Genomic DNA, 26555 nt, shown 5'->3' on the forward strand with positions numbered 1-26555 from the left:
GTTTTCGTGGGGCTACCTTCTCTCTTAACTCGAGCTTCAGCCCTCTGATCATCTTTTCTGTAAACCAACACTCATCATTCATGTGCTGGAGATAAGTGCAGTAGTACCTGGACAACTTAATGTACCCTGCCAAATACTCATCAAAAGGTTCATTTGCTGCTTGTTTTATCATGAGGAATTCAACTTCCTTCTGATCCCTCACGAATTGGGGAAAGTATTTCAGGAAAAACTAGTCTTTAAACACTTCCCACGTGATTGGAGTTTCATTAGCTTGGAGGACCAGCTCGGTGTTCCCCCACCATTTGTCTGCTTCCCCTTCCAACTTATATATCACCATCTGAAACTTCCTCTCAGATGGACACTCTAGTATAGCAAAGATCATTTCCAGCCGAGTTATCCAATCTTCGGTTGCACATCAAAGGTCCCCTCAAAAGTAGGAGGATTGTGTTTGCCAAACTTAACAATCAATTGCTGTAGTGTATCAAGCTCTGCAATAGGTTGGGGCCTCACAGGAGCTGTTCCCTGTGGTTGCTGTGGCGGTTGTGGCATAGGTTGGGCTATCCCAGCTATACTTCGTTCGAGTTGCCGTAACTATGCCAATGCGGCTGCTACTATCGTAGCTATAGCAGCATCTCTCTCTTGTTCTTCTTGCCTAGCCTGAGTTGCCTATATCTCAGCCATTGTTCTCTGCTATTCCTCTAGTCTCTCCATAATCCTTTCCATTTGAATGAACCGGGGGTCTTGATGATTCTCCCCTTCCTCTTGACCCTTCTCTTATTCTCACCATTTTGTTGTTTTCGTCTTAACTACAAGAAGAACAAAATTATTAATTTACATAAATGGTACTTTATATTACCTTTCTATTCACATATCCACATATATGGCACAGTTAGCAAAACACTATTCAAGTATTAGTACAACCCGTCACAACCATCTAACATATTATACATTCATCCATATTCATAACGCACTGTCATAAAAGGGAAATGTAATGAGAACAAAGATCTCCAAGTCATCAAGCAGCTGATGGAAGGTACGTGATATGGAGCAGCCACAAATCTTCTGAATCTCATCTAGCCATACTCTGGTTCTTGGTAAAACATCCATCAGTGCTCGGCTCTAAAGAGCATCATCAATATTTGGATCCTCCTTAATTACTTCATTATATAATAGTCTCACATAAAGGAGAAAATCTAAATAGGTAATACCATATTGGTTCTAGGTCCGGTCCATGAACCTTCCTAGCTTCCTTAGCTCTATTAGGATGCTATCATAGTCTTTAAATTCTTTCTTTACCAATAAAGGTCTTTTCTAGAGGGGTATGTTCTTGACCTTGTCCTATTTTGGTCTTACCATCCTAATTGGTATTGCCTTGATTGTATTGGGGCCCGCTTCATCTAGACTAGGTCTAGGCTTCACGATACTGATAGGCACTGCTCTAAAAGCACTGGGGCCTACCTCCTTTGGATGCGGCCTCGATCTGGTAGTATTTTGTGCATCACCCTCCTCAAGCTTTACAATGTCATTTGAGTCTTCCTCAGAGTAGATATCCTCTATTTCACTAAGGAGCTGATAGTATCTTGGTAGTGGAGTCGGGTCATCAGGGTCTGAGTTACGCGGGTGGTACCACTCTGGGTACAACTCCCCTAGCATTCTCTGGTTCACTGTTTCTCCGGAGTCACTGCTACAGCAGGCCGTTTCTTCCTGCACTCAACTTCATATATAATATACCATTCCACCACAAGGTATAATCTCGACTAAAAGCATTCAATCAAACAACCACAATCATTCACCACACTAATCACAATTTACCATAACAATTTATCACATGTTATAACGTAAAAGAATCAAAACAGTGCACTTAAACAAAGCCAGAACCTTTACTCTGATACCAAAAATTGTAACACTTCCTCTATTATCCCATTATACATCAATTAGAATCATTATAATGCAATTCACAGCATTTCTGAGCGAAAATTTAGTTTCAAAATTTCACATTTAATACTATTCGTACATTGTTCATTCGAATTTGAGCCAACTTGGAAAATTCATAACTAATTCTAGAAAAATCAAAATGAGGTGCTTCTAATTTTCACACGAAACTTGATAAGATTTCTATAGGAAAAAAATATACATTGGACTCAATTCCATCTTAAACAACACCAAACAATTTGACAAATTGCACTGTTTATATGGTCAATTTTCAAATTTTCAGGATTTTAGCCCAACTTTGGAAGGACATAACTCTTAGTACAAAACTCCAAATTTGATGGTTTACCACTTAATTTAAAGCCAAAAATGAGATCTATTTTCCTAAAAAATCTCAAGTCTAATTCCATCATTTTCTTCTTATTTTATGTGTCACTATTTTGCACTTAATTTAGGTAATTTTATCCCCTAGTCACTTCTTTCTTGAATTTTATATTCCTTTTTCCTTTTCCATACCCTTTAGGCATTCTACCGCTCAATACTTCAACACTTGGGCATGTTATACCAATATAATTTACAACATATTACCATTCATAATCCATTACAACTTGGCATAAAGTTTAATAATACATCACATGACATTCCAAAATAACATAATAATCATCAAGCTTCTCTATCCCAATACCATCTCCTTGCCTTGATCTATGGATGAGCCACTCCCTGTTGAGACTTAATTTGATATAGGAGGGATGAGATTTTATAGAAATCTCAGTAGCATTTGAATTACAATTATCATGCAAACCAAGTAAGTTATCATGTGACACATTATAGAACTTCAAGACATCCTCAAGTCACATAAAATCATACTTATTCTCATACTAGGAAAGGAACATTAACATTTCCATATTAACACCAATCAATGCATTTGGCCAAAGCATAGATAGAGATCATTCAACCAACCAATATCACAACACAAGTCTCTTGATCCAAGCAAACAACATGTGATATTAAACAAGCAAGATAAATAATCAAATTATAATTCAAAGCTATCTTTTATCACTTGTCCAATTCGGTTACCTCAAGAAACAATGATCTTCCTTGATTCCTCCCCGCAAAGCCTATTAAATCAAGTATAAATATAGGCTATATTAATAAGCAAACAACTTAAACATAATCTTTAAACTTCAACTTGACATTTCCCCCCCCTTTCTTTGATTTTTACTAAAATGATGCCTCCTTTAGAATCAATAACCTCATAACTCATTCCTACACAATTTTTTATGAGGAATTCAAATATGGAATCATATTTTTGAAAATCAAACTTCTTCCCCATGAATTCACCTTGGCCGAATAGGGGGTGTAATCTTCCAAAAATTCTATTTTTGATTCCAATGATTTTAAACACTTTCCAACAACATATCCCTACACAAAAATATGTTTTAAACCCATTGGAATAATCAAATCAAGTCAAAACAATTTGCTTCTGCGTGAACAGTGCTAGGCTGAAATCTTGCTCTTAAACCCTAGGCAGATTTTCTTCCAAAAACCAATCCATACACTACTTAATCTTGCCTATTCCACTTGGTATTTAAGGTTTCTATTCTTCCCTAAACCTTCCATGGATAGACTGAAAATTTGACAGCATTTACACTTAGTTTTTTAACTCAAAACTCAACCAAAACTACCTTAAAACTTAGGGATAGGAAGGTTTAAGCATACCTTAGTGTTTTCTTGATGTAAATTGGATGGTTCCTTGCTTAAAACACTTGAAATTTTTGAACAAATAGGGCTGGAGCTACAGTGACAAAGTCCCCCCTTAATTTTCTAATTTTCCAACATTTATGTATATTTTCTAAAGGGATATATATAGAAAAATCTGATCTGCCTTCCCTCTCTCTATTTGGATGAAATTTGCCACCTCATGGAGGTTATGTGGTAGTCATTAAATGCTAGAAGAAGTCAGATTTGAACAAGTGTCCAATTTTCAGATTTTTCCAAGCATTTATCCATGAATTTCACATTTTATTTAATAAAAATAGAGGGACCTGGAAGCTGCACGAAATTGGGCCCTTATTGGGCTCAATGTGGGCCCCAAAAATGGTTTGGGCTGGTCCAAAAAGCTGGCCTACAAACCAAATCACTATCTCAAACCAATTTGAAACTTTATCGGTTACTATTCATTAATAACATTCCATAATTTTTCTAGACCTTCAAAAATTCATTTCTCTTCATGATAATTCACCTTTTAATATAAGAACATCACCTGAAAATTTTTAGAATTTTTTCCAACTGTAAGTATTTATTTTGAATTTTCTCCGATTAGACCTTTGTGGGTAAATCTGAGAAAAAATAAATTCTCTGAAATTAATTCCTGAGCTTTCAAGGCCTAAAACCAATTTTATAAATTTAAATAAATATTTAGATAAATTATCTATCTTTTTTTCTAATTTATTGAGGTCTTTAACTAATTAAAATAATTATTTTTCTCTGATTTTTTAATATTTTTCTGAAAAACCTCTGTTTACGGGAAATTCCATAATAATTTATTGTCTCCATAATTTCACCTTTCGGGCTTTAACCGAACTTCTAAAACCTCTAATCTATACTTTTTCCATTTTTCGAGAATTTGCTAGAATTTTTCTCCAAATTTTCCATTTTGCCCTTCCTTGACTGATAATTACAAAAATGCCAACATGGACTTTATGGGGGTTTCACATTAAAAGTTGGTTTGTCTCCCCATCTAGTTACTATATTGGCCTCCATCCTAATTTTTTATTCCTTATATCCAAGTGAAATTTCTCATGATGTGACGTACAAGGAATTGTACGGTGATGATTTGAGCACTGAAGGAATCATCTCGCATGATACATTCACAGTTGCGACTACAAGTGGTGGAAATGTTGGTTTTCAAAGATTCGTATTTGGATGTAGTGAACAAACGGAGGGGACTTTTAATCCTTACGCTTCTGGGATTGTTGGATTCGGAAGGGGTCCGGCGTCATTAACCTTACAGATACGTTCTTCCATGGAAGGCAAGTTTGCTTATTGTTTAGCTCCGGACTATGATGATCAGTCCAGTACGATGTTGTTCGGTCAAAGCGCCGTCGTTTCTGGGTCTGATGTAGTTTCTACGCCATTGGTGGTGAAAGTGCCGAGGAGTCTCTACTTTGTTACGTTGGAAGCAATTAGCGTTGGAGACAAGAGGATTGCCCTTACAACAGGTTATTATTCAATTGATCTAAGCCGGCCACTTTTGACATGGATAACATTTTGGTCATTTTCGTGATTAATAATTAAATGAAAGAGTACAATGAACGGAAATTTTGAGTTAATTATTTATAATTACTTCTGAATACTATGGAACAAATTAAAATAATGAAAATCTTGATTTTCTATAAAAATATTGACTCCCAAAAACTTTTTTAGTTCGTCTATGATCCTAAACAATTTAAACAGTCTTATTTGTGTTATAATATATAATATGAACACTTTGCAATAACGTTTAGGTAAACTATTTTCTTTTACAGAAATAAAAACGACAACAATATATTTAGAGATAATTTTTCCATGTAATTTAAGATTAATTTTTTTAATAAAAACATTCTAAGGCGTTTATTTCATCCATATTCCTTATCTTATATTTGTAATTTAAAATTTTATATATTCTATCATTTATTACTTCATTTTTAAGTAGTGTTTGAGTTCTCTTTATTTTAAGGCATGGAAAGTTACACCTTTTGATCAAGTAGTTTTTCCCATGCAAGTCAATATGGGCAATGTACATCTTGTTTTATTAACAATAAAAAAATTATTCTAACAAACTTACTTAAATGATCAAAATTGTTGATGCTGCGGTCAGAATTCTTGCAAAATGATATAACAAAATGGGAAGATTTTCACATCACCATCTGCACAATCATCAAAACAATCACGTTTATTAGTTACTACTATTATATTTCAATTTCATGTGATGATTTTGACAACACAACAAATTGAACAGTGGAGGAAGGAAATATGCTGCTGGACTCAGGCACAAGAGTGACAATGTGCCAGCAGAGTTTCTGCATTTAATGGAAGAAGAACTAACACCACATCTTGATGGAGAAAATGATCGTGTAGATGTCCCTGATCGAATGGGCTATGCCGTAGAGCACATTGAGGACATTATCATGCCTCGCATCGTTGTTCATTTTAGAGGCGCAGATGTGGAATTAGAAGAAGCGAATGTGTTTGATTTTATTGAAGGTGGCATTGCGTGTGTTAGTTTCAGGCCTATGATAACTCATCCTACCTATGGCGCCATGGCTTAGATGAACTTCTTAGTTGGCTATGACCTCCAAACCAATCTCGTTTCCTTCAACAAAATGGATTGCACCCGCCAGTGGAAGTGACTCATAAATTAATTGCATCTATTTTTAATTTCCTATTCCATGTTTTCCAAATCATAATAAGGCTGGGTTTGGCATGAAGTATTTGGAGAGGAGAGGAGGGAAGAGGAGGAATTTTGATTATTTTCTCCTATCTGGCAACATAAAAATTTTAGGAGGCGAGGAAAAATTTTCTAAAATTTTTCTTCCTCTCCCCTCCTAACTCTCCCCTCCAAAATTGGGAGGATTTGGAGAGAAAGGGCAATATTTTGTTATGTTATGATTATTATGCTCATGTTTATTTTTAATATTCCTATATCATCCTAAACCCTTTTCTTCTTCTCTCATATACAAACGCTATTCCCTTCCTCTCATGAATCAAACAAGGTATATAACATTAAAACTCCTCATCTCCCTTCTTTTTTTTATAAATCTAAACAAGGTAATATTAAAATTCCTCTACTCTCTTTCCTTTCTTTTCCCTCCATTAAAATCTCTCCTCTCTCTTTTTTCCCATTGAACCAAACAGACCCTAAGGATGTGGGAAAAAGAAATCCATGTTAAAAATAACTTGAGTGTTCAAAGGCATAAATTAATTGTTTTAATTAAGGCTGATTTGAGAACGGATGGTAATTTTTGTAGAAACCAATATGACAGTCCTTATATGATGGTCCTTATAATTTTAAGGAAAAACTAATATTATAGTCCTTATAAACTTTTTCGTCTTTCATACGATCCTTATGGTATTTGTAGCTAGTATTATAACACCGTGTGTTCAGTATAAGATTGGGGCACTAAATGCATTTAGGGTGCAATTTAAAGCAAACACATAGATGCAGAGAGAAACAACGTAGAGAACAAATGAAAATACAGTGCAAGAGGCCAAACCAGCGGAATATATTATTGGAGATGATAAGTATGTGATGGGCAAGGACCAGATCCATTTGCAACTTTTAATGATAATAACAATACTAAACTAATTAGTGTAGGTATTGCCTATTTTATGTACGACCTTCAATAAATTTCTAAATAACAAAGTAATAGATACAGAGGCAAAGGGGGGGGGGGGAAATAGGAAGAAGGAATGAAGGAAGAGGTCGCATGTACCAATGAAAAGTAAAGTAAAAATATTAATCCATGCTACTTTTGCACATTTACCTCAACATGCGCATCTATCACTTGGGCTAACCTCAACATATATATGTGCGGGTGTGTGCGTGTGTGTGTGTATATTTATATATGGCTAATCCGTTCACATTATTCTAAACACATATTAAAGCTAATAAAGAAAATCTAATTAGCCAATCGCACTTTATACATTCATTAATTATTTAATTTCTTGCAGAAAATAAGAAAACATTAATTTTGTAGGATAGAATTTAGGGAACATAACATAACACACTCACAATACCAGTGCTCCATACATAAAAATTCATAAGTACGTACGTACGTAATTGGTCATTTAAGCTAGCGAACAAGCTAATTAAGGCCAACCTGATATATATTGGCATATGATATAGTTCTTTGGTTTCAATTATTGATGCCAATTTCCGGATTTATTCTTCATATGATCACCTGCGTCAGCAGAAAGGAGCAGCACAAAATTAAAGAAACAAAATGAGGGAGATAATTTTTGTCATCAATATTAGTTTTATGATTAATAAATATCAATACCATCACTTACATATATAATAATATTTTAGAAATTGCACTATTCACCAATAATAAACAATGCAACACAATGTCAAGGTTCATGCATCTCCATCGAGTCCTACATAATTAGAATCAATCAAGGAAGGGTTGAAATATAGATGATATATATGCTTCTCTGCTCCTAAACGTGGGAGGGAGTTAGAAGTTTGTTTAGATACTAATTAAATTGTAAGATCTTAATCTATTTTATCTATCATAATTATCATATTTCCTAAACTAATTTATTTAACCTGAAGTATTTTAGGAAAATTATATTACATTTGTTCGAGATATAAAATAATTTATTTAGCTTCTTTAATATGCCTAAATTAGTTAAAATAGAGACTTACCCAAGGTGAAGCATCTTCTTGTCAGAGTGAGGGTAAGGAGTGGCAGAAAGTTCCATGATGTTTGTGGGATTGAAGAAATTGCGAGAAGCCAAAGCTTGCTGCATCGCACTCATCTGCTCCTCTCCTGACACCATGTTCGCTTGCTGCTCCAACCTCTCCATTTCAGCGATCTGCTTTTTTTTTTTTAAAATTATATTAATTAATCATTCATCATTTAATTAGTTAGTTAATTAATAACATAGAAAAATTACACTTCAATTATTTGATCCTAATTAATATATAGTAGTGTCAACATACTATACGTACCTTAGTCCGAAGGCAGAGATTTTCATTTTCCAGCTCAATCTCCTAATTAATTCAGTCGTTATTGTCATTATATATGACAACAAATACCGTAAATAATCAAAAACTAATTAATCCCATCAATCAATTTAAAAAAAGACAAGATAAATAATTTTAATCAAAAGGCACAGGAATTTCCGATGTTACCCTTTTTTGGCGGTACTCGATTTCTGCCAAGAGCATCTCATGCTGTTGAAGTACATATATTTAACACAACAATTAGAATTAAATTCATTCGTGGAACTAATTGAAAGCATGAACCAATAAAAACAGTCAGAAGTTGGTTGCTTGCTTCATTTAATCGTTACTTTTTGAGAGTATAATTCACCTGAATAAAAACTCGGTAAAATCTTTGAAAAATATATTTGATATTGAACCAAGAAGTAACAATTTTATCTTTGAAAAAACTTAAATAAATTTAAAGGTTGAAGTATAATTTTATCTCAAAAGTTTTTGCGCAAGAGCTATGTTTATCTGAAAGTTTTTTCTTATGATCAATATCATTCCGAAAGTGTTTAAAAAAAAGAGCAAATTTCTTCTAATCACTAAAAAACCAATTGACTGTTAATATTTTAAATGATCGAAGGTGATATTGCTCCTTCTTTAATAGTTTTGCAGTGATGCCGATCTAAAAACAAGAAGCTTGCAGATATTCACAGCTCTCATGTGAAAACTTTTAGAACAAAACTGAACTTTAACCTTAAATTTAAATCAACGTTTCTTTGGGTTACGTGAATTAAAAAAAAAAACAGACAATTTTATGTATTGTGATCAGAAGTAGTTAGAAGGAGGAATACATGAAAATATAAAACGATATGTCGTTTCAGAAATCATACGAAATAGTCATTGTTAAACAACGCATGGCATACGTACGTTAATTGAATAAATTCATTGTTTTAATTAATGATATGATGAATAATTGAGATATATATATATATACCTTCTTGGATCTGATTCGAGAGATTCCTCTTTCGAGTCTATTTTCCAGCTGCTTCAGTTCCTTCACAGTCAGTGTGCTCAACGCATCACCCATCAAGTGCCTATACCACCAACAACAAATCATTGACTTAAAAAAGTTAATTAATTACTTCCTCTGATACTAAATGTAAGAGTTGATTAATTAATTTGCAGATATTAAAAAAATTAGTTAAGTTAGTGATTTGTAAATAATATTATGTCTTAATTACTACAAAATATCTCTTTTAATCATTTGCATTAATACTATTTTGTTTACCAAAAACCTCTTGATATATATATGCAACCAAAAAGAGTTTAGGGAACAAAATTATAGATTCGAAAAACATAATAGATGCAAAGTATTACATTTTGAACTAAAACATACACAGACTCCTATGCTAGCTCTTATATTTAGGATTTGAAGGAGTAATAATTTACTCCACTCCAAGGTATGTGTGTGTGTTGCTCTAGTTCAGTTTAAACTTAATTCATATATATTATTCCAGAAATTTTAGGAACATTTTCCATCAAACCTGAACACTCTACAGTCATTTTATGATCTAATTGAGTTCATCTCGCAAATTGACAATATAGGGACTGATGAAAGAAGCACTGACAATAAATATGTCAACATAAAATAAATTATATATGTTCAATCGCAAGACCTATTTTTGATGACAAATATACAAAAATCATCATAAATATGTAAACAAGTTCATGCATTTTCTTTTATCATGGTCATATATATGATTTTCAACTCTTGAAATTTAAAGACAATTGACATTATTACCTGTTTGAATTTTGAAGCATCTGAATTTGCTGACGCAGCTTCGCCGATTCTTGCTGATAATACTGCCATTCAAAGCACACATCAACGTTAACTTATAGCTTATCTTTGCTATAACTTCCAAGATAATAATAAAAAATTTAAAAATTGAAATTTTAAATTTATTTTGAGTAATACACCAAACTAACTTAGTCTCTGAAACTATTATCTGACTTTTTATTTGAATTTAGTTTTAATTAATTAAAGAAAACCATATATTTTTTATTTTAAAATACTGGATAAAAATTGAAAAAATATTATAGTACTACGCATAAATCTAGATTACCTCCAAACTTCCTGTGAAGTGCGAACCACAGAAGCTAATTTAATTTCATGCAAGAATTTTATGTAATTTAATGTGGTGAAGGAGAGGAATTTTTTTACACGATTTTCAGGGTTGACTGATTAAAAACAAGATTAATGAATTGAAATGATCAGATTAATTAATGTGAAATGTATTATTTTTAGGGCCTGAATAAATGATAATGATTCAAACATATTTTTAATGATTTATGTATTCATCATAAGTTGTAAATGCGCGCGCGCGCACACACACAGTTATCTTTATGAGAATAGACGTAACTTACACTTTTTATTATAGAAACAAGATCAAAATAAGGCCTTTTTTAATTAATTTCAGAGACGAATATCATGAAGTGAGACATGTTTTAGAAGACATACATCCTGTAGTTTTACTAATAACTAATAATCGGAATTAAAAAAGAAAAGGTAAATTCACTGCGTAGAAATAACAAGATATATATAACTAACTAATTGAAATAATTTCATGAGGCAATTTACCTGAGCATTAATTTCAGTAATAGAGCTTGCACCTGAATTATCTGAACAAGCCTTTTTGTACCTCTCTATAGTTGACCTTATGCTGTGCATGTAGGCAATAGAAGAGAGACATGTCAAAACAACATAAAAAAAAAAATTACTACGTCCAGTTCTTAATATAAGAGCTAGTTTAACTTTTAATTTGATCCTAAATATAAGACTTCAATCCACTTTGTCTCTCATATTTATTTATTTTTTAAGATAGTCATTGTAACTGTTGCACATGTTAAAAGTTTCATCAAATGTTAAAGCTAATACACTTGATTAGCAAAGATATTTTAGGAAAGACAACACCTATTTATTACAAAAAACTAACTTAATAAATATCCTAAATCTACTGAAATTAATCAACTAGCTCTTATATTAAGGACCGAATGTAGTATAATTAATTCATTTAGATGTCAAAGGGCAGTTTTAACTTCTCTAATACTATGGGTGCAGTTACAAGAAAAGTACTATATAGTGAACTTGAAGAGAAGGCTATATATATATATATGAAAGGGAAAGTGTATAGGGTTTACTTCCCTTTTTTTCCTTTTTTTCCCTCCCTAATGCTCACATTAAATTTTTCTCCCTTTATCTCTCCCTCTCTCAACTTTATTTCGAGAATTCTACAATCAAAATATTCTAGAAGATAAAAATTCACATAAATTCAAATATGTTTTAAGAAGGACCTTCTTCTGTCTCTGATTAAATTTAATTAGTGTGTTGTTGGAATTTAGAACTCCAAACTCAATCAAATTGTGGGTGTGTGCGAATGGATGCCAACCCTTAAGCAAGTACTAACTACTGGAAGCAAAAAATAGTCTTTGCATTTGCACCCATGTTATGTACTGCTTTGGTTTTTAATGTAAGACCTAATTAATTAATTTCAATAGATTAATGATGTTACTTAAATTATTTAATATGATATGTTTTTTTTAGCTAAAACACCCTAATTATATTCCTTAATTCCCTCCTTTCTTCTTTTATTTGATTATTGTTGAGAAAATATTAATAGAGTTAATTTGGAAAAAATTGATAAATATGTAAAATAGGTCTTATATATAGGACCAACATCAACTCTCAAATTAGGTCCTATATTAAGGACCGGAGGAATATTATATATGAAAACTAATTTAAATGATAAATATAAATTATATATTTTCTTGGTAAAGAGCCCAATTATAATTTCAATATAAGACTTGAAAAGCCATAGGTACATGATATTTTAAGCTGACTTTGTGCACAATACATATAATCATAACACACATACGTAAACACATACGTAAAGATATATATAGTGTAATAAGGTTAAAAGTAATTAGAAACCTAGTTAAAGAAGGCAATCTAAAACGTCATTTGAAACGATAACATATTTTATGGAAATGAAAGTGAAACTTATTTTGATGGGGGTGTTCTCGGAAAACATGCATATTCACACACTACAAAATTATTTTCTTCTTGACTACCTACTGTACTGTCGTGTTTCTTGCCTTGACCTGAGACGACTGAAAGTGAAAAGATGTTAAGAGACTTCAAAAGTGTTTCCTTTTTCTCTAAATAATAAGTCAATCAAGTACTACTGATGGGTTTCCCACTCGGAAGCCAGAAATGGAAATTAAGGGACAAGCATGAAGTGTTAATTAAACATGTCAGAATTATTTGAATGTAAAGACGTTGGCGTTCAAATTTACTGACACAACAACTCAGTTTTTGTCTTTCAGCTTAACTTTCCTACCACCTTATTAGTACAAGTAATTTCACTTGTACATGTGTAAATAAAGTTAATTAGACTCTATCAAAGTCATCTACAATTAGGGAAAAAGAATACCTAATTCATTTGCAAACTAATGTTATATATGTACACTTTTCTTCCTGAGATATCACGAACCATAAGTGCTAGAAATTAATTAATATTTGTCAAAATATTGTATAAGTATATATTGTGTAATATTCCACAACTAGATATATTCCCATATACTTCAAAATATTCTAGATGGCAAGCTCTTCATGATACTTGACATTTGAACAGTGTAACTTGTTATATATTTTTCAATATTGCCAGAGTGTATTATCTTCCCAGTGTCGAGTACAAAAAGAATAAACATAAACATAAGTTGAAAAAAGGGACAAATCTAAGTAACCCCCAGACCTAGTCAATGAAATGGAATTGTGAAACATAAAGTCATTGAGCAGCAAGACTCTTAGTTTCGAGATATAAAGTAGTTTTTATGAAGATTTTGTACTCTCTCTGAATCTGAAGGAGTTGAAGTAATAAATTTAACCAATATGATTGGAAGGCCTACAGAACTACCACGTTTCACCTTTTTCATGCAAAGTTTTTATGTGAGGAAAAAGTAAAAGCTTTTAAAGTGACTAGCTCACTGAAATTACAACAGAGAAGTCTTCATTGCCTGTCCCTTGAAGATGAACAAAAGGGTGTGAACTGAGAGACTTGGAAAGCTAAAAGTGGAAGAAAAGACAAAAGGATCAAAAAATATATATAGTAGTGTCAATGTGGTTTCTTTCTGGTTACAAGATCAGAATTCTAGTTTCCACAATAGTGAAGTGAAGGCCAAAGCTAGATGATGCCGGGGGTTGGGTTAAGACTTTGAGTTTAAATCTTGTCAATTAAGAAAAAAATTATATTAGAAAAATGCACTTGTTTATGTTTTGCTTGTTTTTGTTCATTCATTACATTGGGAAGAGCTTTTAATTTTAATATGGTTTGGTAATTAAGGATTATTGATGTTTATTTATTTGATGCTACCGGAAGGAGTGATTTTACGATTGTAAATTGATTAAACCAATTAGTTTTCTCGTCTTTCTATATTTAATATATGATTTAGTTCAAAGCTCAATCGTATTTTTCTTAAAAATATGCACTTAAATCGAAGAAATTTTTTATATAAATTAATTTTCTTAAATGTTTTTATAATCTACATATCCTATTATATCCCAGAAATTCTCTGATACATGCACAGGAATAATCATATTGCAGAAGTCTGAAACTCATCTAGAAAATGAAAATTCAGATTTGATAAAGAACCTAAGAACTTATTTTCTCTATATATATTTTTCTATATATAGGTCCTAAGCAAAATATATAAGTTGGCATTATAACATATATGGCGTGTTAATAATTTGAAGCTCACATATAAACAATAACTATGGAAGAAATTAGGTGAAAATAAACGAACGAACAATAATCTTCAGTTATTAAGAATACAAACAACAATACTAACTAGATTAGAGTGTCACAATTCATCAGCAAGATTATCCCTAGTTAGAACGTACACAGACACCCCAGACGCACATAAATGGAAAGAAGTGCTCTTTCCATCTGTATCAAGAAAAGAAAGAAAGAAATACAGCAATTCGACTCAGACTAAACGATATTCCGACCCAAAATTCACCTCACTAGTAGAACCAATTCAACTCAATAAGAAAAAGGGAGAAGGAAATAAAGTAGGCAGTTTTATAATGAGGAAATTAAAAAAAAAAAAAATGGTTGATTCATATGTAGATCTTGAAGCACAGAAAAATGAATGAAGTTAAAGGCGTGACTAACATGAAGCGATGCAACAGGAAATAATGAAACACACACACACACACATACATATATATAGAGAGAGAGATAAAAGGATTACTTGTTGTTAGAATACTCGTAAAGGCGGCCACGGCTGGAGAAGACGATTAGGGCAACTTCAGCATCACAGAGCACAGACAGCTCATAAGCCTTCTTCAGAAGCCCATTCCTTCTCTTGCAGAACGTCACTTGCCGATTTGTTGTGTTCTCTATCCTCTTTATTTCTATCTTCCCTCTTCCCATCTCTTTCACATATACCCAACAACTCAAAACTCGTCAGAAATATATAATCTTCACAGAAATATACATGCACGATAAAGTGTATAAGAAGCCCCACTATTCACGGGTTATTATATATATACCAACGTACGGCGGCTCATTCTTTACATTCTGTGTATATTACAAGATCTCAAGATGAATGAAATTTCTATGCACCTAGAAGCTGTGATCTGAATGAATCGATCTGATCATATTCAATGTTGTTACCTTTTCTTATAAGAGGATTTTTTTTTTGGGGGGGGGGGGGAATCTCTAGGAGCTTCTTGCCGAAGAAGGAGACGTTTTAGATGAAAGATCAAAGAAGATCTATGGAAAAACACAAGATCTGAAGATCGTACAGTACAACTTCTCTTTATGATAACAGATTCAGAAGCCTTTATCTTCATCTCTGGCTTTCTCACTCTCTTTGCTCTTAATCCATGGAGAAGCAGCAAGCAAGACCTCTTTAGGGTCAGAAAGAAAGTCTTTTGTGAAATGTTTTTTTTTCCTCTGAATAAAAACCCAAATATAAACCTCTCTTTGTCTTGACATAAAAATATGCAAGACTCTGAGCACAAGAATAATCAGACCAGTTTGTTTCCTCGTATAAATTATCTCAATTTCTCTCTCTCATTTCTCTGTGAAGGAAACGTTTCAAAGGCAGGAAAGAAAAAAAGATACACAAAACATGATGGGCTTTTTTTTCCTTTTCTTCTTCTGGAAAAACACTTGGTTGCTGAGACGATCAGAGGGAAGAACAAGAGAGAAAGTAAGAAATAAAAAAAGAAGATTCTGCAATCTAACATATGTGAGGGAAGGAATTGAATGAACACAGATCTAGGGTAATTAAACGAAAAAGAGTGAGTTATTTCATTCACGAAGGTTTAATAGATCCAAGAAAGAACAAGTAGATGCATAAACATAATTATAATACAGACCTGCGTGATCAGCCCTTCTCTCTTTCCGGCTACTTCAGCTTTCGGAAAGATTACTAATCCCAAAGAGAGCCAACTATAGCATATGATATAGCCTTTGTTCCACTTCCATCTCTCTCCTCTTTATAGCCCCTTTCTTTCTTTGTCTAACAGTGCAAGAGAGAGAATTTGAACTTCTTTTTGGAATTTTTTTATTATATTGTTCTTGAGAGAGAGAGAGAGAGCAAGATAACTAGAAATTTTGGGGTTTGATAGCTAGAAGGCTACGCAAGTTTAACTAATGGTTTCATGTTTAGTTATTGGAGATACAACTTTACTTGCTTAGAAAATTCGTTGAAAGAATTATATCACCTTTCTAATCCTACTTGGCTTAATCCAAATTATTCGGAATTCAATATCATTTATAGATAATGAATAGTTTGATGCCTGAATATAAGGAAAATAGAACCAAAGAAACGGGCACTACGTACATAGACATTTTCATTCTCAATGTAAATTTTCCTTTGAATTAGATTTAAACAAACACCTTAAAAGGCGCCTTGCTACATATGTGATGTGACTAGAGATTGAAACATAAGTTTGGCCTCTCATAATTGGATCTCCTGCCACAATCTCAAAATACTGGTACAAAACCCATCTTATTACAAGAGCTGTCGCATTAAAAAACTAACGATTTTGAATTCTGACAGGTGTCATTTTGACTTTTTTTTCTTTATTTTATCTACAAGCTAATGATAAAAAATCTGTTACAGAAAAACACCCATCGAGAAAAAGAAATTAAGATGGACGCTACTCGAGGGTTTAGTTAGCAATGTGTGGGCCCACCTCATATCTGCCCCTACTATTGAATTAATATGCATTTGAGATGACCAACTACAATTGTGTTAATTAAGAACTTAACATTTCACAAATAACCCATCTTGAATTTGAAGCTTAAGGACGACACACACGCGAACGGGAGAACTTTGATAGATAGAGAGTTGACTCAATTCAAGTATATATGAATTGCATAGTATTGTTATTGAATGCCAAATGATTTGTACTCCAAGAAAATCAAATTATACATTAATATATCGTATTCAAATCTGTTTACTGTAACAATTTTACAATTATGATTTTAGGCTCCATATATCCTTTTGGGGGAGAGAGAGAAGAGGAGAGAGTTTTTGACAAAAAGAAAAAGAAGAGAGAGAGAACGGAGGAGGTGGTGGGAAGGGCATTTTGCCGAAAGGCAGAAAGAGAACGAAGAGGGTTAGATAAATAATGCAGCTTTGCAGGGCAAAATTCGCGCCTAAAGAAGAAAATGTGGTCTTCAATTTTGATTTTATTGCTTTCTCAATTTCCCAATGAATCTAATATCAGGAGCCTAGAGAATCTAGCTTTCATTTTCAACCTCATAAATTGCAGCTAAATGGTCCCCCCGCATATGAAAAAGATCGATTAAACTGATAGATTTCATCAACTCGGTCAGATTCAATGCTTATCCGTGCTCGTTGGTCATGCCAAGATTTTATATTAAATTTAAAGGTAAGAAATTAGGTCAAGTTACATATAGGGAAAATTGCAAAAAAAGACCTTGGAATTGCAAAAACGCAGATAGGGACCCTTGACAACTTCACTTTGGGTTTTGACAACTTCAGGGCATATTATTCTTGTCAAAACCCAAAGTGAAGTTGTCAATGGTCCCTATCTGCGTTTTTACAATTCGAAGGTCTTTTTTTGCAATTTCCCCTTACTTATATCTATTAACTCAAGTTCATGAGTAAATTTATAAGTACACACACATATATATTCTAACAACTAATTATAGTAAAATAACAAGTGTCCATATTTCACATAAATGTGAATTTACCAGTGCATATACACATTGTGTGTGTGACTTATACACATATATATTTTAACAACTAACAACAGTAAGATAACAAGTGTCTATTTGAAAATTTAGAATCCTAATTCATATTAAAAGAGCTTATACAAAAAGTTACGAGTGTCTATGGGTGAATTTACAAGTACATATCTGCATGTTACAACTAAAAATAGCAAAATAATAAGTCTAATTGGAAAACTTGATCCAATTTTTTTTCCTATACACCTCCTGAGTATCCTTCAAAGTACTTTGTTTTCTTCATTTATACAAGAATTTATCTATGTTAAAAGTTTTTTTCCCACTAGTTAAAATACTCTCAATTAATACTAAAAAAATTTTAGATAAAAAGTCATTACTAGTTGAGACATCCTTTTTTTTTTTTAATATAAATAATATACTACCTCCAACGATAAATATAACATACAGTTCGTATCTAGTGCAAATTGTACTGCAAACTATGTTTTATATTTATGACAAAATAACAACTAAGTGTAAGCATATTCACTGGAAAAAAAAAATCAACTTTCAACAGTGTCTTTAGTCGATGCTAAAATTAGAAAATGTTGCTGCTAAAAAATTATTTGCTACTGAAAAAAGTACTTTCAAAGGTGACAAAACTGTCAGGCTCAAAACAAATATTAATTGTGTAGTTACGTCACATCATCATGGCCAACTGGCCACCACCACGTCATTACCTCCTGTGACCGCCACCTCACCATCCAACTGCCACATGTTGCCATGTCACTGCCACCTCACTTACCATGTGTGGACACCTCATTTCGCCACATCACCTACCAATATATTTTCCTCATAAGTGCCTTCCCTAAGATTTGAACCTCCTCTTCCCTATGTAAAGCTTCTTATCATGTGAGGTGGAATGAACCTAAAATCTTTTTATACAAAATTAAATATATATATCAACCATAACATACATATATATTGATATATATGATATATAAAAAATATTTTAATATATATTATATAAAAATATACATATAATATTAACATCTCAATATCAACATATTACATAAGGGTGCACAATGGACAGACCGAACCAAACTAGAGCCCAACCCGAAGTCTGATATAATTTTTAATCAAGCTAGATTTGACAGTCCATGGTTTGGCCTAATCTAGTAATGACCTAAGGTTGGGCTGCATTAGACTTGGTCCATCAGAGTACCTAATTTGGTCAATGTAGATGTGTATTGGCCACATGGTACATCATTATAGCATGTATAGTCATTTAACTTCATTTGATATGGGCCTTGGACATAATAACTATTCATAAAACCTTTAGATGTGTATTGGCTTAAGCCATTTGTAGGCTAATGTGCACTTCATTCTCCTTGTGAGGTAATGGGTTTTTGGAGATGAAGTTCTTTTTTCTCAATGTGTATAACCCATATTAGAACCCAAAGTACACATCATCATTAATACCGCATGCATGCCAAATACACTTAATGTATTTTGATACTTCTTTCTCTCTCTTTTCTTTTCCTTTTTGAAGAAGGGTGAGCAAGTCATCAAATAATTGTAAAAATTTAGCATAGGGTTTGGTGGCATAAGAATTGAGTTTAGATAAAACTCCCATGAGAAAAATTTACAAAGGAAGGGATACTAAATTGAGTTTAGATCATTCTCGATCTGTTACAAGTACCAATGCGTAATGATGCTTTAATAGAATTGGTCTAGTATTAGGATGCCTTGTTGAGATGTTTCACCTTCTCTAATTTTCAAATCACCCCAAATATTAAGGAGTATGAAGAGATTCTCATGATGCCTATTTAGAAGGATAGTTAGGTCTATCATTACCAAGGAGGGATAGCAAAACTATTTGGGGTTTAGACAAATAAGATATGAATTATTTTTCTTGGGTAGGCCATGGGATTCCTAGAATCAATGTGGAAGCTCACTTGACATACTTAGTAGCACAACAAGATTAGGAAAGTTTCTGTAGAATCTTTGCCTTGGTTATTTATGGTATTATCATTTTCCTTTCACCAGTGGGGTTAATCGACCTTGGGGTTATTAGGGTCTTTCAATCAGTGGAGTATCATCGAGCCAATCTGATACTTGCAATCTTAGTGAAGTCGCATATGTTATTATCTCAATGTCATGAGAAAAAAGGTAATTGGATGAGATGCTATCTCATAATACTTGATGTATAGATGTTGAGTCACTTATATAGCGAGAAGTTGCACTATAGAAAAAGGATGACAAATGTAGTAATCCACTTAATTCATTAAACATCTACAAAAATTCAATGAAATAAATTAGAAGAGTGGAAGATGGCCTTTTCACAGTTGGCAGAAGATTCCTCCTTGTCGAAGTTAGATTAGTGGGAAGATAAAAATGTCATCTATTGTTACAGGGAGTTTTCTAATGTGCCACTTATAGGACCTAGAGGGTGTATTAACTATAATCCCTCAATAGTATTAAGGTAGCTGACATTTTGGCAAAGCGCTCCCTCTAAGAAAGAAGTACAAGCCATACACCTTCTCAATGAAAAGGATGACACAAAAAGCTTGGGTTAAGGTGATGTGCAAGGGAAAAACTGAGCTTAGGAAACAAGAAATATGTGTGACCCAAGACTATAAAGCTTTGCTTTGGAAAAGAATTGATGATGCTAATCTTGTTTACACCCATCAAGATCTACTGTTGGGCAATGATGCCTAAGTGGTAAGTAGAGAGTTGGCAAAACACTTAGAAGCAAAAGAGAGAGAAAGTTAGAAGAGCTTGCTAAGGTCAACTTGAAAAACAAAGAGAAGCTGAGCCAATTGGAGAATGAGTACACTATTCTTCAAGAAAAATTAGCCTAAAAGACAAAGAGATGAGATCTAAAGGAATGCTCAAGAGTCACAAAGCTAGAAAAGCAAATAAGAGCCTGAGAAAGGCCAAAAGGGAAAATGAGAAGCAGATGAAGAATAACATAATTCAACTAATGATTATAGCCAAGAAAAAAGAGTAACTCAAAATAGAATTACAGGACAATGGCCTAGTTAGGACATTACAAGAAGTCGATAGTCTCATTTATCTCTTAGAAACAAAGATAAATGAATTAATCACTGTAAGGGGTAGTATTACTGAACGATTCAAAACCTCATAAATATGTTGAATTAGGAAAGAGGTTTCGGCAAAGAGGGAGATCCTTTATCACGAGTAAATGAATATAGTGAAGAGATGTGGAGAGTTGATTAATTTTACCAATGCCAACATCTTAGAACTCATTAGGGTATTCAAGCACATAAAAGGCATGATTAGCTCCTTAAAACCCTATAGTATTTGACTAAGCTAGCTCAAGGGAGAAGGACTTGGATTTCATTAAATTTGAGCTTGAAAATGGATTGTCCATGCAAAATTATGTGAAAATAGCATATGAGATTAATTTTTGAAAGGTTAGAATCAAAGCTCAAAAGTTAAAGTTAAAGTTATGTTTGGAAGTGGCTCATTATTACGGCTCTAATGAATGAATGGCATAATTAGGGCCATTGGACATTATGAAAGTGGAATTGGGAGCTTTGACAATGAAGCTCTAGGTATGGAAAGCAAAGGAAGCAAGAGGAAAGATGTGAAAGATTAAGGGTAGTAAACTTTACCCTACTCTTATATGGTTGGTATTTGCTTGCATGTATGACATGTTTGTTATGTTTATATGACTTTATAAACTCATGCATTGTGTATGTGATAAAATTTGAAGCATGTTATAGGCTTGTGTGGTTTATGATTAATGCATAATAGTTTCCAAACATGTCATTATGTTATGAAAATACTAAGTTTGCAAGTATATTATGAATGCTAAGCTATGCTATGTATGTTTCGGTGGTAGTTGTCTGCTACCAAGATTCTTCCAAATCATATCCTCCCTTAACCAATGATAATAGGTTTTATGAGTGTGAAAGAGGAATGCAAGATGTAGAATCTTGAAAGAAGAAAAGAATTAAAGAAATGTATTATTTAGTGTTATGTAAGGATATTTCCTTTATGTTGATGTATGTTATAAACAATGCCATTGATGTTATGTAACGATGATTGTTGAGAATGGCATGTAAGGTTGAGTATGATAATGTAAGAGATTGTTTATGGAATGTTGGAATGGCTGCATGTGTAATAAATGATGATTATAAGATATTAATTTCAAGTAAAGGGGATAAAGACTCTAAGAATGGACAATGAGTTTGAGATAAGGAAAAAAGGATTCAAACGAATGATTCTACCCTTAAAATTTTATGAGCAACTAGTACACATCCTAAGCTTCAAAATAAGTTATAGATCACCTAAAATAGATATATGTACTAGAAGTTATGATTGCTCAAAGTTAGGACAAAAAAGCTATAAAGTACTATTTTGACATATGAATAGTACATCTTTGCATAATTTTTTGAAATGAATGAGCAAGTAAATGACCTAATAATGTTTTTTCCCGTATAGAAATAAAAGAGATTTAAATTCAGACTTAAATTATCTTAATAAGATTTTTTCTATAATTAGTTATAAATTTTTAATATTGGACCAAAAATATGAAATTACCAAATTAATAGTAATCCGAGAATTAAAATGCAAGATTTTAATGTATGTGCTTAATTCATGATTCACCTAAACTATAATGCTTCTAAATACATACTAAATGGGGTCAAATAATAGATGCTTTAAGAATTATCACTTCATCTCCGTATTTTCATCTTTTAACTTTTTTTTCACCTGTCCTTTTGAACCTATTGTATGAGGAGGAGCTCTTACTATAAGCTATTAATCATCCTTATAGAGATCGTTAAAGAGTGATCTGCACAAACATCTTATTGAAATCTCTTATATGACAAAGTCTAGTGTGATGGCATAAAGGATTAATGTAAAGCTTTGCTATGATAGTACGATGCTCTGGTGTGATGCTTTGAAGCTCTCATTTGCGACTCTAGTGTAATGGTACAATAGTGTGATGGAATTTCGTCCTAACTCCTTTCCTTTGTGTTAGTGCAATGTTTATGTGAAGATATGAGCGTTTTTTCTTTGATGCTTTTTGTTTTGACCCTTTTTTTTCCTTTTTTAAACATCCAAGTCACAGATGATTCAAATCACCTATTTTCCACCTCATCTATCACACTCAACGTCCATGTCAGTGTTTTTAATTAATGGTGTTAGTGCCAGCTAGCTAAGAGCATTTAACAATGTTAAATGTGACACCAAGTCCTTTTAAAAATACAAGGATTGACATTTTAAATGGAGCAAAGTTAAAGGACTAAAACCAAGGGCTTCAAATTTCAAGAACCAAAACCAAAATGAATAGAAACTATAAGGACATTCTATTAACCCAAAGAGAAATTATATGATGAAAAAGGATAATTGTGAAGAGGAACAAATGAAATTAATTAAGTCTTGTAGAAAGCATAATTGTTTTTGTGGAAACAACCACAAACACACAATAATTGAAAATAAAGACATAATTGATGATGTCTCTATCGTTAAAGCACTCAATTAAACTAGGTCCTAATTAATTTGTAGTTTAGGATCGGCTTAGGTCATTACTTCCAAGGAGCAAGTTATGGGTTTCTTTAGATAAAAATTTAGGTGATAAAAAAAATGCAATAAATTGGAACTAAACTAAAATGCAAAATTCTAATTCTAGATGCAAATGTCCTAAAATCTATATGAAAATTAAATTAAACTTAAATGAATGCAATGCAAATTTTGGAGGGATTTTTTTGGGAAAAAAATTAAAATGATAAACGAAGAAAATTGACAAGTAAAAATTGAGAAGTTCTCTTCGATAAGGTAGAGGGGACAACTTAGGATTTGCATGGATTTAACCTTCATAACCTTAATCAGTTAATTAGACCAAAGGGAAGTGATAAAAGAGTGGAATTAATAAATTTAATCACCTATTTGAAACAAAGAGAACCCTCGATTTCAAAAACCCTTAAATTGTTAGAGAACTCATAACAGTATAAGGTTGGTTAATTAAGCTTATTAAAACCAATGAAAATAACTCAGATTAATTCTGAAAAGTATGTTTGAAATTATCCAATTAAACAATCAGACAATTAGCCAACTTAATTAAGCAATTAAGAGGCAAAAGAACCCAAATTTTGCAATTCAAAGTGCATTGATAATTAAACTCATAATGAAAACTCAATTATAAATTCAATTAACAATGCAAAGGTTCTAAACATAAATTCCAACAAGTGTCTCAACACAAATAAAATCCAAATATCAATCCAATCCAAGCATAAAGATGACAATCTACAACTAAACTGTCTCATAAAATTACAACTTAAAATTATCTAAAACTAAATAATTTCAAGTCTTTGAATTAAAAAGATAAATGGAACATCACTCCCTTGTGTTTTTCAAGTGTTAGCCCAAGGCTCAAGTCTCCTCCATGCTCCTCCCAAGTTGCCTCCCTAACAAGCTTAAACTTCCATCAAAACAATCTTCCCTCCAAGCTTAATGACGCGGAGCACGGCCATGTGACGCAGAGTGGATGTTGCTGTGTGACTATGGAATGAAGCAAATATGAGGTGAAGCGTCTGGTGGGTGGTTGTTGTTGGAAGCAAATCAATTGACGTGATAGTTGGCAAGTGCGATTGGTGAGGTCACGGCTATGGAGGAAGGATGGTATGGTGCAATCCGTGAAGGGAGAAAAATATTGATATTAGGCGTGCTAGAGGGATTATTTAAGGGGGAAAAGGAAATTTTCTTGGATCCAAAATTCAAGCCCATTAGTAATTAATTGACCCACTTGATATCAGTCATTTTTTTTTTTGCCAAACTTGATATCAGTCATTTGATTGTGCTTAAATCCCATGAAACAATCTCGCACCATTGGATTTCCTATATGCTCTTTCTTGACCTACAAGAATTTAAGTGCATCCATTAATGTAGATTATATCCAAATATAATCAAAAATTAAATATCAGATATGCACAAAAATTAGGCAAGAAATTGCAAAACTTTCTAAAAATAATCTTTCTAAAAATATGAGACTTGTTTCCAGAGAAATAGAAAAAAATAATTCCAAGTCAAAAATAGGAAATCACAAAATATTTATATTTTTAATCCAAAATCTCAATTTTTATGCAAAATCCAAAAATCAACCACTTAATCTAATAATTCATAAAAATCCAATTAAGCTTAAAATTATCATTTAAATCCTAAATTAATGTGGGATAAAGTATATAAAATTTAAGCTTTATCAATTCCCCCACACTTAGACTTTGCACTCCTGGGCAAAGCAAATAAAGACAAAAGAGCAGTAAGAAAAACAAAAGGAAATCAAAGAAAAGTGAATGTTCCAATCACAAGCAAAAAGCAAATCAAAGCAATCAACATCTTTCTTATCCAAGTAATCTTCTCATGAATCAAGAAAACAAACAGCATGGCAATTTACTTGACAAAAGAGAATCTAAGTCAGAAATCCCTCACCAAGGTTAATGTGTATGTCACTCATTACTCAAAAGTGTATCAGTTTATGTTTGCACTCAAAATCATCCTATCCAATCCTCTTTCCATAGGCTTGACAAGAATCTAAATTCTTCACCAATCATAAAGCAATTACAAGCATAAATCAAAAGGACTTTTATTAGGTTGTAATGGGGCTAAGGTAAAGAAAGAAAGGATATAGTATTTGGGAAAACAAAGACGAACATCTTAGGAAATGAAGAGAATCAATGAAAAAAATATAGTGGAATGCAAGAAACTAAATTAAACTTGAATTGGGTCATCCTTCTTCTTCCCCTATTTTTTTTTTCAAGCACTTTTTTTTAAAACTTTCTTAGGCTGTTATGTATATGCTCTTTTGATGCGAACCTTCATATCGGTGATACAAAGGCCCGGTTACTCAAGCATGGATAACTCCTTGGCACCAAGATGCTATTAGCACGCTCATAGCTTTTCCTAGCCGTTTGACACGAAGATCAACATTGGTGATGAAGATCCCCGGTTACTAAGCACAGCTTAAACTAGAGAAGCGGAATCTTATTACAATATTTTTTTTTTCAAATTGACCCAAACCATAACTCTAAATGTGTTCCTCCATCCCAAGCACATATAATATAACACTCTTTAAGTCCTAAACATTAAAAAAGGGTAAGATTTTTTTTATGGGTTAAGAGGGAAAAAATATGAAGGCTCAAAGGGGTTAAGCAAAGGATAAATGCATAAAAAGGGTGAGCTTTTGGCTTATCTGGCTAGAAAAATTGAAATGAATGCCTTTATCATCTTTATGAATGCAAATGCACAAATGTAGTCTCAAACAAGATTCAAGTCAAGTTCTAGATCAAGGAAAGAGATAGAGATGTACACACATGAAAAGAAGAAATGCATCAGGCTTAAAACCTTACTAGGTACATGATTACTAGCTTAAATTCACCTAAGTCAAATCCATTGCCACTTAGTTTATCCACTCAAGACATGATCAATCACTTTTCAAATCAAGAATGCATCATACTTGAATCACTTCAAACTTGCAATCTTCACATTCAAAATAAAACCAAAAAAAATTTCAGTTTTTTTTAAGAGGACACTAAAACAAAAGTAAAAACATACCCAAAAAGAAAAACTAAAAGAATGAAATCCCTCCCCCACACTTAAACAATGCACTGTCCTCAATGCATAACACGTAGGGCAAA

General features: G+C 32.7%; 2 protein-coding genes across 2 annotated transcripts; one reads left to right on the plus strand and one right to left on the minus strand.

Moving 5' to 3' along the window:
- The first annotated feature begins 4622 nt into the window (after positions 1 to 4622).
- Positions 4623 to 6239, plus strand: LOC114756990 (aspartic proteinase CDR1-like). The gene is made up of 3 exons (XM_028946013.1): positions 4623 to 4637; positions 4748 to 5202; positions 5930 to 6239. The coding sequence occupies exons 1-3, from the start codon at positions 4623 to 4625 to the stop codon at positions 6237 to 6239; spliced, it is 780 nt and encodes a 259-aa protein (XP_028801846.1).
- A 2095-nt stretch (positions 6240 to 8334) lies between these two features.
- LOC114757782 (agamous-like MADS-box protein AGL11) lies at positions 8335 to 19650 on the minus strand. Its single transcript, XM_028946893.1, has 8 exons — positions 19638 to 19650; positions 14936 to 15119; positions 11265 to 11346; positions 10428 to 10489; positions 9621 to 9720; positions 8828 to 8869; positions 8645 to 8686; positions 8335 to 8508 (listed from the first exon to the last, which is right to left on the minus strand). Exons 2-8 carry the CDS (start codon positions 15115 to 15117, stop codon positions 8335 to 8337), a joined length of 684 nt encoding a protein of 227 aa, XP_028802726.1. The 5' UTR covers positions 15118 to 15119; positions 19638 to 19650.
- Between the last annotated feature and the right edge of the window lie 6905 nt (positions 19651 to 26555).

This window comes from Neltuma alba, unplaced genomic scaffold (assembly GCF_004799145.2).
Source record: "Neltuma alba isolate B1F8T4 unplaced genomic scaffold, ASM479914v2 tig00000201_pilon, whole genome shotgun sequence".
Classification (NCBI taxonomy): Eukaryota; Viridiplantae; Streptophyta; class Magnoliopsida; order Fabales; family Fabaceae; genus Neltuma; species Neltuma alba.